General features: G+C 42.6%; 2 protein-coding genes across 2 annotated transcripts in view; both read right to left on the reverse strand.

Annotated features, from left to right (window-relative positions):
• Positions 1 to 1842, reverse strand: part of LOC121281997 (pepsin A-like) — a 16629-nt gene extending 14787 nt beyond the window's left edge. The window contains exon 1 of the mRNA XM_041195314.1: positions 1819 to 1842. Within this exon, the coding sequence (XP_041051248.1) occupies positions 1819 to 1842 (24 nt within the window). The remainder of the gene's footprint in view (positions 1 to 1818) is intronic.
• The window catches only part of LOC121281867 (pepsin A-like), a 13067-nt gene continuing 474 nt past the window's right edge, over positions 706 to 13298 (reverse strand). Inside the window, exons 2-9 of the mRNA XM_041194949.1 lie at positions 12312 to 12471; positions 10780 to 10897; positions 9027 to 9145; positions 7534 to 7733; positions 6892 to 7011; positions 5039 to 5183; positions 3324 to 3422; positions 706 to 2061 (exon numbers count right to left, since the gene is read on the reverse strand). Coding sequence (XP_041050883.1) covers positions 1912 to 2061; positions 3324 to 3422; positions 5039 to 5183; positions 6892 to 7011; positions 7534 to 7733; positions 9027 to 9145; positions 10780 to 10897; positions 12312 to 12471 — 1111 coding nt within the window. The 3' untranslated portion in view covers positions 706 to 1911. The remainder of the gene's footprint in view (positions 2062 to 3323; positions 3423 to 5038; positions 5184 to 6891; positions 7012 to 7533; positions 7734 to 9026; positions 9146 to 10779; positions 10898 to 12311; positions 12472 to 13298) is intronic.

Genomic DNA, 13298 nt, shown 5'->3' on the forward strand with positions numbered 1-13298 from the left:
CAAGGCAGGGTAAACTGATTCTTTAATAGACAAGGGAATCAAGGGTTAGGGAGGCCAGACAGGAAACTGGAGTTGAGGCCACAACCAGATCAGCCATGATCTTATTGAACGGCGTAACAGGCTCAAAAGGCAGAATGGCCGACTCATGCTGCTAAGTCCTATGTTCCTCTGGTCACTATGTGCAGCTTGCACATGACCTGCAACCTTCACCAAACCGAGGGATGAGACTGTGGGTCATCGTGATGTCATAGCATGACAAAATGGATGAATTTGAATGCAAATTAGATCATTTTTTTCAGCAAACAGTATATTGGGATACAGCCTTGAAGCAATTTGAGACATAACATGCTAAGTGTAGAAATGTTGCAGAGGAATAGGCGGCTTTAGACTTATGAGAATAGAAATTGGGCCACATTACATCCTCTTGACAAGCAAAAAATGGAATTAAAGAGGACTAATTTCAGCCACTAACATTCTGAGCCCCAAGGAGGTCTGAATAAATGTGCTGCTTGATATTAGGACTGGCCATTTATTCAGCTATTCCTGGTGGACACTTAAAACAAGTGATAAGCATCTTACATATGAAAATGAGGTGGGACAAACTCATATTATTCAGATGAGGTCTGAGAACTAAAGTGTTAGTAAGTGAAGTGAACTGCAGCCCACCATCATAGCGAGCCAAAACAGGAACAACGGACAATATGCTTGCAATGCGTCAAAATTTATTCTCATTATCTTTGCTAATAAAGAAATAAAAGATTCTCAGTAAAGATAAAAACAAGTCTGGCTTTCACCAACAAGAAGCAACCTCACTGCAAGATCTTATTAAAATTCACAATGGTGATAATTGTCACAAGTTCGGCTTAGGCAGTAAACTTAGGCACTTTTATAATGATGGGCAATTCAACGTGCCAATTTACCAAGCAATCTGTGTAGGTAAATCATGTGGAGATGCTTCATCTACTACATTAAGAATGGTTCACACTTCTGTTCATAATGGACAGAGACATTGCATACATTGTTCATTTAAACTCATGATGGTCCGGACAGAGTAGATAGGGAGAAACTGTCCCCACACGTGAAAGGATCGAGAATGAGAGGCCTCAGATTAAAGTAATTGGCAAAAGAAACAAAAGTAACATGAGAAAAAATTTCTTTATGCCGAAGAGGCTAAGATCTGGAATGTACTGCCTGAGACTCTGATGGGGGAATGTTCAAATGAAGTATTCAAATGGGAAGCAGACTGTTCTCTGAGAAGAAAGCATGGGTGAGGTCACAGGGAGAAGGCGGGAGAATGGTACTAAGGGAATTGCTCATCCAGAGAGCTGGTGCACAAAGGGGCTTAATGGCCTCCTTCTGCACTCTAACAATTCTATGATTCTGTAATGTGTTTTACTAACTTCATCTAGCGTGCTTTCCATGTACAAGCCTAGATTAAGGCAAAACATTTCGACAGCTTATGGCTCCGGAATAAATCATTGTACATGTGATCTAATGTACATAGCAATTAATCCAAAGTACAGGCAGCTCTTCATTTAGGATTATAGGCTACTGAAAATAGAAGGAAAATCTTAGTGTATCCACAAAGCGGTTTATCATCCAAGGTTGACTTTGCAAGATTAACCATTTAAAGCACATTTTGTCGAGCCATTTTGTTGAATATCTGGGTCAGTGTGGTAAGGGTTCATCCAGAAGTAATTAAAAGGTTCCAGCTCATTGACTTTATTTCAGAGTTCCTCCTTGCTGCGTCTCATGCATAATCAGATGACCTTGAGCACTCATGAACTGGAGACTTCCTAGGTTTTCACCTTGTGTTACCTTATGGCCCACTACTTCAATCATCGCCAATGAATGAGCAAAACCTCAAAATGGGATCAGAATGTGCTTTAAATTAAATCCTGGAAGAGTAAATTAGGTAGATTTGGCAAAGCCCATACGATTGTTTCCTCTGTCAAAGATGGAATAATATGGTCCAATGAAGACATCTCCCAGAATCCAGAGGCCTCCAGAAGCGCTTGGAAGATACATGCCATCAAATCCACTTATGCAAGTACCTTGATCCTGGAAGGGATGCAAAGTGTGAGAGTTAGTTCCCCAGAACTACTTCATAGCAAATACTGATCCTTGTGTAAGTATAGTAATAAAAACTGAAAATATCTGCCATGTTTTACTCTTTTGTCATTACTCTACGTTTACTCAAATCAAACTAATGAACTGCAACAATTTATCTCTGCTCTTGATTCTGCTTTGTCAACCGTAACCAACTTTCCCAGTCAATTATCACCCACTAACTTTCCAGGTTAAAGGAGTAAAGAAAGTTTCTCATTTGAGAGCACAGTTGTCAAATAGCTTGTCAAGAAGTTATATAATGGGATGAGAAAATAAATTTCTATTAGAAACACTAGAAAAATGAATCAATTGGCAATGTTTCACTATTGAGAGTGATGATTTGGTGAAACTTAATAATGGATGAATTATGTTTAATCACTGATGATTCAAAACTGGATAATTGGGAAACATTATGTCTCACACAGGGATAATGGGCTGAAATAAAATTGGTTGATGTTTCTATTTAATGGAGCAAAGACAAATGTAAATCATTTGGTCCATCAGTCTCTGGGCCACTGCTGTGCTGCAGATACAATTCTACACTACACGTTTCATGGTGCAGTTGTGACAACACAGTTGGACTGGGACAAAGCAGTCCACATGATTTAAGCCCACTCACTCCCTCCACCAACAGCGCACCATGACTGCAGTGTGCACCATCTACAAGATTCACTGCAGAAACTTGTCAAGTCATCTTCAATAAGACGATTCAAAGCGGAAACCTTCACCATCTAGAAGGACAAGAGTAGCAGTTGCACGAGAACACCATCACCTCCAAGTCACATGCCATCTGGCTCGGACATATATCACCATTCCTTCATCGCTGCTGGATCAAAATCTTGGAACTCCTTTCCCAACAACACTGTGGGAATACCTTCACAACAGGTGCTGCAGTGGTTGAAGAAAGCAGCTCACCACCACCTTCCCAAGGGCAATTGAGTATGGGGCAATAAGTGCTCGCCTTGACAGTGACATCCATCTCGAAAGAATTCATGAAAAAAAGACCCTCCCTTGCATTATTAATTGATATGAAAATTTATTTTTATCACTAACTGTAATATATTTACTTCACCCGATCATTTTGTACATTTTCATTCATTTTCTGCTTAATTTCTCTTGAAGTGAGCTGACAAGCAATTTTACTGGATACTGAAGTCAGAGAACACAGCTAAGCCATTCAAAGTCAGGTTTATCAGATTCATCCAATTACATACCTGGAGTGTGTATTCAGATGGAGTAAGGGGATAGTCAATTCCATTGATTGTGAAGACTACATCAGGCATGGAGGGCAAATTGTTACAGTTGATGGAGGACTGTAAAACAGGCAAAGTATTTGTTAATGATTGTGAGCAGAGTGTTCTCGGAGAAGCACTTGCAAGAAATACTTGTATAACTTGTAAAATCAAAGATGCCATTATTGGATGTGCAGTTGGACATGTTTAAAAGTAGGTGTGGTTTACATTGCAGCACAGGTGCTGAGATGCTCCTGTTAGTGAACTTGCTGAGGTTGTGGGAAGCTCCCTGCAACCTATTGGCAGGAAACCTGACCACTAAGTGTTTGTTGATGAATCCAACTTGGCCCTGAAGACTGGAAAATTAGCTCTTACTTGCTAGGCTTAAGAAGGATGAGGCGCTGGGAAACCCAACCCCACCCCCGCCATATAGAAAACTTTCTGTAGGGTTTCAATGTTAATTATAAAATAATGAATTCAATGTATTCAGCTGGTGGCTATTAACTGGGGGATTTAATTGTGCTCCTATATATAGGAGGTGACTGAAACTGAGGTTGTTGGGTGTTGAGGTGCATGTTTATAATGTTTAAGCATGTTTAGTTCTATAAGTCGCAGCATGTAAAGTTTGTAATGGTAAGGTTCAGTTCTACCTTTCACCACAAGGCTTCCTGCAGTGGAACAGGCAAGCTACCAACCAGGTCACGATGTGGGATTCACACCCATCATTTACCAGATTGGTTTCTCCTGGTGTCCTAGCATTGCCGATCCATTTGAGAGGTTGGAATTACTGGATGCAAATGGACCATCCCTCTTCAAAATCCTCCTACATCAATGTTCCGGTTTGAAATTTCTGGAAGATCCACATTCACAAGATTCTGAACATCAAATGGGGACCAGCTGAATTTGTAGCCTTAATGTTGTAATGACTCTGTCTTACAGTGGATATTCAATGGACCTTTGTGCTATGTATTCATTTCAACTGAAATCCTTTTGGACCTTGCAGCTATCTACGAAAGTTGGATACCTGGGCACCACTGTAAACCTTTGAAGTTAATAGTCATGCTTATTGATATGAGAGATGTTAGTGCTAGGAAATGGGAGGTTTTCAGGTACCTGTCAGACTCCAAGCACTCCATGGTCGGGATCAGCAGAGTTAAAAGCCCCTCTACTCTACCCCAACAAGGTGCCTGAGCCCTAACCTCAGAAGAACAGCAAATACTGCACTAGTGTGGCACACACCAAATATCCTGTGGCCTCCCAGAGTTATAATTTGCAATTTATTTATAACTTAGCAATTATTGGTAAATTAGAGCAAGGCTTGCGCTGAGATACAAGGTCCATTAAGGAATTTGATGCAGATTGCCAAACTCCTTTCACATAGGGTGCTTACAGCAAAGGTTGGAGTTTTTTATCTCTTTAGTGTAAGCTATCTTGAAATGCAAATGTGAAAGTGAAAGGCAGGAGGCAAATCCATATTATTACCTATTCTCCCCATATTGTATCTCTAAAGAGTGTTCTGTGATACTAAGGAATAATGGAAGAGAAATGACAATATATGTATTCAGGTTTTCAAACTTTTTCAAAAAAATTAAACTCTTAAATAAATCATCATCTTATAAATGCTACAAAATGAAAAGTACATCAATAGAATCTCCTTTGGTTGATTATAAAACTTGGTGTGTTCCATGGAAGCTTACCAGGCCACCGTATCCTTCAGTTGCACCGATCATTAACTGGATAATGCTGATGGATTCACTGGGGCCAGTGAGCAGAGAAGTACCAGTGTCAACGATGGCCTGACAGCCTTCACTACAGGCCACAACCTCCCCATTGATTGACACACTGAAAGGAAAAGGCGGTTAGAATTAATTGAACCCATTCCCTCCATAAACATCTAAATCTCTTGCCCCCTTTAACCTACTCCTGAAACTCCACCTTTTTTGACCAAGGTTTTGATCACTGGTCCCACCTCTTTACAATGACATAGGAACATAAAAAATAGGAGCAGGAGTAGGCAGTACTACCCTTCGGAATGGCTCAGCCATTCAATAAGATCATAGCAAATCTTTGACCTCAATTCCACCTTCTCACACTATCCCCACAACCATAATTCTCTTAGTATACAAAAACCTACCAATCTCTCTCTTCAATATACCCAATGACTGAGCATATGCAACTCTCTGGGTTAACTCCAAAGATTCTCCACTCTTCGAGTGAAGAAATTTCTCTTCCAGTCCAATTTGGCCGTCTACTTATTCTGAGGCATTAGCCCCTAATTTTGTACTTTCCACAAGTACAGAGACATCTGCCTAGCATCTGCTCTGCTAAGCCCCTTAAACATTTTAGATGTTCCAATGACACCACGGGCAGGATTTTCCAGCCCCGCCTGCTGCCAGGATTGTCCGCTCCCGCCAAAAATCAATGGAATTTTGTCTGGTCTGCTGCATCCCCCCGATACAGATCCCACCATAGTGCCCACTGCTGGCACTGCGTCTAGTTCCTAGTGGAGATCAGCAATGGGGCTAGAAGGGGAGACACGTTGCCTGGATTTTGGGGGGTCTAGGCTAGTTGGCCCCAGTGAGGGGAAATGGGGGCTGGAGTGCACAGAATGGAGGAGGGAGGAAACCTGAAAGTGGTTGGTTTGCAGTTGGTAAGGGTGAGGTAGCATCTGATTTTAGGGGGAATCACCCCCCAAACCCCCCCAATGGACCCAAGCAGCCGGGAAAGGAGGAATGCTGTCCCGTCACCACTCCCCTTCCAAAAGCCTGAGGAATGGGACCTGGTGACCTTCAAACTTCACTCAGACCTCCGCCCGCCCTGGGAAAATTTGCAGTGGGGTGGAATTAGGCCCTTAATGGGGATTACAATTGGCCCAAGTGTGGCTGGGTTACCCACTGCCTCCATTGATGTGTAAAATTACGGTGGGTTTGGGGGTGGGTAGGTTGGTGCCGGGAAAGGCAGCAATTTTATGCGCCCCTTCCCACCACCTCCTGCCCACCCCTCGCCCACCTGCCGGCCGGGCCCCATTATTCAGCCCATGATTTACATTCTTGTGAGGGTTCAGCTTAAACTTTGTCACCTGGGTTATAACATGGCAGCAGGGACCACCGGCTGACTGTAGAAAACACCAGCACATTTTCCTGGCAATTTGTACCTTGTCACATGAATAGGCAGCAGATCCAATTCCCTGTTCCTTAATGTTAATCGATTCATTTTAATGGACAGCAAATCATGCAGGTTCAATAGTTGGCACATAATTCGCTAAGGTCTCTGAGAGAGTGCGGTTTTGTAACGTTCTGCAATAAGTTTACCCTTAGATGCCTTAAGTTTTTTTTTTCTCAGGCTGGATCTAAGCAATGGTCTAATTGTGATGTGGAAGTTATCCATTTGTTGGCTCATTCCCTGTGTTTTTTCCTGAATGTTGAAAACTGTTACACAGTAACTCGACAACTACTCTGACATTTCCACATCAAAGACATGATTTGTAATGTTGAGTGCAATGTGATTGTTACAGAATCTATGCCAGTTGTAAAATGGATTGGTCATTTACCTGTCCAAGCTGATTTGCCAGTAGCTTTGTTGAGTGACGGGCACCCAGTTAATTTGACCTGTGTAGTGGTTTGGATCGACTCCACCAAATACAACTTCACTTCCGGACCCACCAGGCTGTCTGTAAAACAATTCAACTAGAATGTTAATTTCAGCAATGGCCTGTCTGACATTGAAATGAGAATAAACCGATCTTCCAAAAATCCTGAGCTGCAACATCTTTTCTTTCGAGGTAACACAATGTGTTATCATTAACCTTGAGAATCAGACCAAAGTCAATATTTTCCAAAAGAAAAGAAAACACACACTTGATCTACGCTGTGTTGGTTGAAATTCAACATTGTTCTCTCCAAATTCCCTGAACGAGATTGCAATTATCCAGTTCCCTTCTATAACTGGAAAGGAGTTGAATTTGTCCACTGGGATCCAGTTGGACGCGCTCAGAACCTCGCTAGAAGACGAAGAGGCTGCCTGATATGAAAGCGGTTCATTAGGGTCACTGGACAAATGCAAAGAAGGACAGGGAAAGACCATTGTATTCTTCAACTTTAAAGAAAGAATGTTCTGTTGTGACCTTAAGTAAATCCCCATACTATGCAGGGTGCTACTGAGATGGAAGTTACTGTAAGGTCAGAAAACCTACCTGGTCAGGTAAAAAGCAAACAGGTCCTGACTCACTAGGTCCTGAGACATCATGTTATCAAACACGGGTGTGGCGCCAGATGATGCAATGCTTGGATAGGCCAGCCCCAGGATCCCATCAAATAGAGAATTGGAGAATGAGCGTCCAGGCTCAGTCTTACTTAACCCAAATTCCTGGTGTTTGACACTTATGCTTGATACCTAGAAGAAGGAGGAAAGTTAACATGTTCTGAAGAACTATTCTACTGAGAATCATCAATAAACTATATTGTTAGCCAGTTCACACATGGGTTTAATTTAATGAATACAACAGTAATGAGAAAGTCTAACATGATGGGATGGTTGGTTTTCCTTGGGCTGACACTTTACAAAGATACAAAATTCAATTTTAACTGAGCAACAGCTTTTATTGATATGAGGGTAGAAAATCCACAGCTGCTTCTGAAAACCCCTAACCTCACAGGAACCTGATGTCTCTTTGGCTATGTAGCAAACAATGCATGTGTACCTCACCTGGGGCCCTGGGTGAGTATGAGACTCGAACCCTGAAAGATATTAGAATTAAAAAAAAACTGTTGGTAACATCCTTGAAGCTATTGAAATCCTCCTGTAGTTTATCATGTTCATGTCATCGGAGACCACCAACTTCATTAGTCTTGTTATCATCTGCAATTTCAGAAATGGTGAAAATGATAGGCCAATGATTTTTAGCTCTTTGTGACAGGACATATAACTGTTGGACAAAAGGAATTTTCTGTATTTTTATTCACGAGTTTCGCTGGCAAGGCCAGCATTTATTGGTCACCCCTAATTGCCTTTGAGAAGCTGGTGTTGAGCTGCCATCCCAAGCTGCTGCAGTCTTCGTGGTGTAGGTACACCCATAGTGCAGTTTGGGAGGGAGTTAGGGAGGATTTTTACCCAGCATCAGTGAAGGCACATTGATGTAGCTCAAGCCAGGATGGCCTGTGACTTACAGGGGAACCTGCAGGTGATGATGTTCCCACACGTCTGCGGATGGTAGAGGTTGAGGGTATGGAAGTTGCTGTTGAAGGAGCCTTGGTGAGTTGCTAAGTTTCATCTTATAGATGGTATGCATTGTTGCCACTGTATACCAGTAGTGCGGGCAGTGAATGTTTAAGGTGGTGAATGGGGTGCTGATAAATAGGCTTCAGTTACTTGAGTGTTGCTGCAGCTGCACTCATCCAGGCAAGTGGACAGTATTCCATCACACTCCTGACCTGCACCTTGTAGATAGTGGACAGGCTTTGGGGAGTCAGGGAGTGAGTTACTCACTGCAGAACTCTCAGCCTCTAACCTGTGCTTGTAGCCACAGTATTCATGTGGCTGGTTCAGTTAAGTTTCAGGTCAGTCTGAAGGCTGGGATCTGATAGTAGAAGATATTAATAGTCAGCAAACCCACAGTTGAATGGGCAATTGAAGAATTTTGACACTGTTTTGTTATAACATTATTAGTATAAGTTACAATGCACTTACAGTGACTGTGTCATAGCCCAGGATCCCAGTCATACTGCCGGAACCATACTGAATGGAAAGTGGTTGGTTTGTTGCCTGATAAGTTGATGATTTGCTTGGTGCAAATTTCTTGTGGTTTTCTGTAAAAGTAGTATTCGATTTAATGGTTTGTTTATTTTATTCCACTACTGGGTCGAGCATAGATCCTACCAAAAATATTTTTTCTAATTCTTCGTTTGTAGTACTATTTATTTCTGTTGAATTTTACACTCATTTATGTGAGGGATATTGGTGCTGGTGAATGAACTACATTACATATCAGGCAACCAGCATTATTATCAAGAGCTCACAGGTTCAAGTTACACGGGTTAGCATTAGAGGAACGATACCAACAATGGGACTCTGCTGCAATGCACTAATGTACCATTTTATATTTCTTGACACTGTCATCATATGGCTTCTCTTTGTGAGATTGCCAATTAATTTCATACTTGGGCAGTGTTATCCCGTGTGTCCATGATCACTAAGAAACTACTTAGACTAGCCAAGTTGATTTCATGTAGGAGGCCTTTGTCCCATCAATACGAAAAAAGGACTTGCATTTATATAATGCCTTTCACAACCACAGGATATACCAAATTGCTTTACAACCAGTTAAGTATTTTTGAAGTGTAGTCACTGTTGTAATGTAGGAAAGGCAACAGCCAATTTATACACAGCAAGCTCTCACAAAATGCAATGTGGTAATGACCTGATAATGAGCTGATAATATGATTTGGTGGTTTGGTTAAAGGTTAAATATTGAACAACACACTGGGAAGAACACCCTTGCTCTTCTTTGGAACAGTGCTATGTGATCTTTTACTTCTGCCTGAGAAAGGCTTATGAGGCTTCGTTTTAAGTCTCATCCAGAAGATGGCACCTCCAACACTGCAGCACTCCCTCAGGACTGCACTGGAGTGTCAGCCAGATTTTTCTGTTCAAATCTCTGGAATGGGACTTGAAGCCACAGATTTTTGTTGTGGAAGAGCAAATGCTACCCATTGACTATGGCTGACACTGCGTGGGCTGTAATCAAACTCAATTCTCTGGGTGAAAGCCCATGGGTCACATAATGCCAGAAAACCTATTGAAGCATTAGTTTCTTTTATTAAGCATCCTTCGTAGGTATCATGCTGCTGCTGCTTGTTACTATTCCTACCAGGAGATCAGCTGTCATGGTATGTCACACTTGTCAAGTCTTGTGCCATCCTCACACTCACTATAGTTCACCTGCAATTGCCCTGTGATGCCTGTTATCCAACTACACCTAGGTCAACCCCTCTTTCTTACGATTGGTGGGCAGGCGCAAAGGCCAAGCGGCCTTGGCACTTTTTAGGAAACTTCATCCACGGGCGGAATGAGGTTTCCAAAAGCAAATGAAAATAAAATACAAATTGTCAAATTTAATTAATGCCATGTCCCTGCTCGTGTGACAGAGTTACAGGAGGGGACATGTTTTATAACATTTTATGTGCCTTTATTTGTTTGTCTGAAAAGTCTCCATCTCTGTGAGGCAGCTCTGTGCCTGAACGAGCTTTGCAAGCATGCACTCGTGTACATGTGAGAAGTTTGTGCTTACAGTCCCTGCCCTGGCACACACAGGCAGCGCTGTGAGCTGTCACTCACGCTTCACGCTGGGCGAGCCTTAATTGGCTCTGGCTTCCTGCCCTCTCCCACGTGCCCCCTCTCAACCCACCCGACAGGGGCTAAATTCTGCCCTATGAATACTTACTGCATGATTGGCTGCTGCAGTAAACTGATGCGATCCAAAGATTGGATGAACCAGTGTCAAAGATGACGGTGAAGCTCTGTGGTGGGGTTCCAATGCTGATTGTTCCAAAATAAGTCATCTGTAGGAATATTTTAATACATGTAACAAGATAAGTTAGAATTGACTCAATTCGGCATTTCTGTACATGTAGACACATTGGGGAGATTTTCCCATTCCTGTGCTGAGGTGTATTGGAGAGTCTCTGTGAAGTTCATAGAAACAAATGAGGTTGGAAGGCCCTATGTGTGAACTGTATAGGAATCTGCCTGATTTTCCTCCATATGCTGTATCTGGCAATCCTGGACACTCTGTCACAGGAACAAAAAGACCCGTGTAATTGAGGACAGAGGCAGTTTTGGTCCTCTGTATGAGCACAGCGTTAGTTTGCATGTGTACACCAATGACACCCATTGCTCTGGCACCATTGCCCACTTCAGTCTGTTGCTGTCTTGTGCAGCCGCAGGCCCACCATCAGGCCTTGGATTTGGCAAAGTGACTTTCTTGGATTCGTGCTGGCAAATCTGACTCAAATCTGTCCAGCCAGGCTTAATCAGAGGGTGTACAACTTTGAGTTATGCTCAACTTTGACCTGATTATCTTATGCTTATCACCGAGACAGCTCATGGTTCCCACTTCACCCGGCCTGTCTCTCCCATAGGCACAAAATCCCTCATCATTGCTTTCATCACCTTCAGGATCCAATTCTCAACTGTCTCTATTGCCATCTTCACAAGCTTTAGTTAGTTTAGTGCTCTGTAGCTGAACTTTTGCTTCCAAGTTCCTGAATGCTCACATCTCTGCCCTTGCCATAACTACACTGCCTCCCAGCTGTCAGCTTCCTCATTCACATTTGCAAACCACTTCTACCTGGCCCCACCCTATCTGAGTGATCTTCACTAGTCGTATATCCCAGACTAGAATCTCTACTCCTTGGAACAAAGGATGCTTCCAAATTCAGTGGTGGGCTAGTGTTAGCTCTCCCCGGTTGATGGAGCAGCTAAAATGGAGTGGCTTTATTTGCCACTCTGTTCTCATTAATCTGCCATATTTGTTCTTTCGTTTGGTTCCACCATATTGTAACCTCAAATCCACAATCTTGCCTACCCCCAAACACCTTTCACCTCCTTGCTTGCCAAGAGTCCATCTACTTCTGCCTTCAAAATATTCAAAGACTCTGCTTCCTCTGCCTCTTGAGAAAGAGAGTTCCAAAGACTCACAACCCTCTGAGGGAAAAAAAATTCACCTCACCTCTGTCCTAAATGGGGGACTCCTTACTTTTAAACAGTGGCTCCAGTCATAGATTCCCGCACATGAGGAGATATCTTCTCCACATCCACCCTGTCAAGGCTTCTCAGGATCTTATATGTCATATGACATGATCATTTGTCCATGTCCTATAGGATCTTGACTCCCACTGCAATTGATGAAGTTGCCGCTAGATTTCCCCCTGAATTTGTTCCTTATGCTTCAGCAAAAGTGAAAAGATTACTTACGTCAATGTAATTTAAAAGAGGCTCCGTAGCCATGGACTGGGTGTTGAAGGGCCCTGCATATTTGGAATATGGATTGTAATGGCTGTTCTTCAGAAATTCCTCGAGAAGCCCACGTTCTTTAAGAGCTTGGCGGGTAGATTTACCTTTCCTCAAGGGAACCCTGTGAAGATAAACAGGAGACACAGTAAGAATTGATTCGAAATTGTGAACAACATTTCTAGGCCTTTTAATCAATCTAGAGGTTGTGAACCAGCATTGTAATAACGGTTAAAAACATCAGAGTTGCAAAACTCCTGCTTGAAAACAGCTCATTAACTGAAATGTTTGCATACGGAACAATAACTCGGTGTAGGTTCAGTGCATTGGATTGGGGGAGTCTGTGGAGAGTGGCAAACTGGCATGCTGAGGCCTGGAGAGATTTGAACTCTTGGGCCTCATTTCCAAATGAAGACTCGGACTGCCACTCAACTCCAGCAGGAATCGCTTCCCGGTCAACAGCAGCAATTGGGGATGCAGGAAGTTTTTGCCAGGGACCCGCAGGGACACTTCCTAGAAGCCAGGTAGTCATTGTGGAGGGGGGGGTGCATGGTGGTTGGGTAGCGGAGGGGCTGGGGGCAGCGATCAAGCAGTGATCACAATCTGGGGAAGGGGTTTGCAGAAACCCAGCACAAGGGTCAAGGTTTCTTTTTGGGACCTGCAAGGGAAAGTATAGAAAATTTAGACTGACCAAGAAAATATTAAGTTGCTGTATTTGTTAGTCAAGTGCATGTCATAGAATTCAAAGCTGGGGACGGTTTTGACTATTTTGTGCTGATGCTATATTTTCCTCTGCAATATGCTTGGAAGGAGATTGTCAGGAGCTGGTAAACCATCACCAGATTAAAGATATGTTGATAAAAATATGTTGAATAATCTAACAGAACACAACACCGGTAGGGAAATATTTCATCTGGAAATGTTTAAAAGAAAAGAAAACCAAATACCATC

This window comes from Carcharodon carcharias, chromosome 9 (genome assembly GCF_017639515.1).
Source record: "Carcharodon carcharias isolate sCarCar2 chromosome 9, sCarCar2.pri, whole genome shotgun sequence".
Taxonomy (NCBI): domain Eukaryota; kingdom Metazoa; phylum Chordata; class Chondrichthyes; order Lamniformes; family Lamnidae; genus Carcharodon; species Carcharodon carcharias.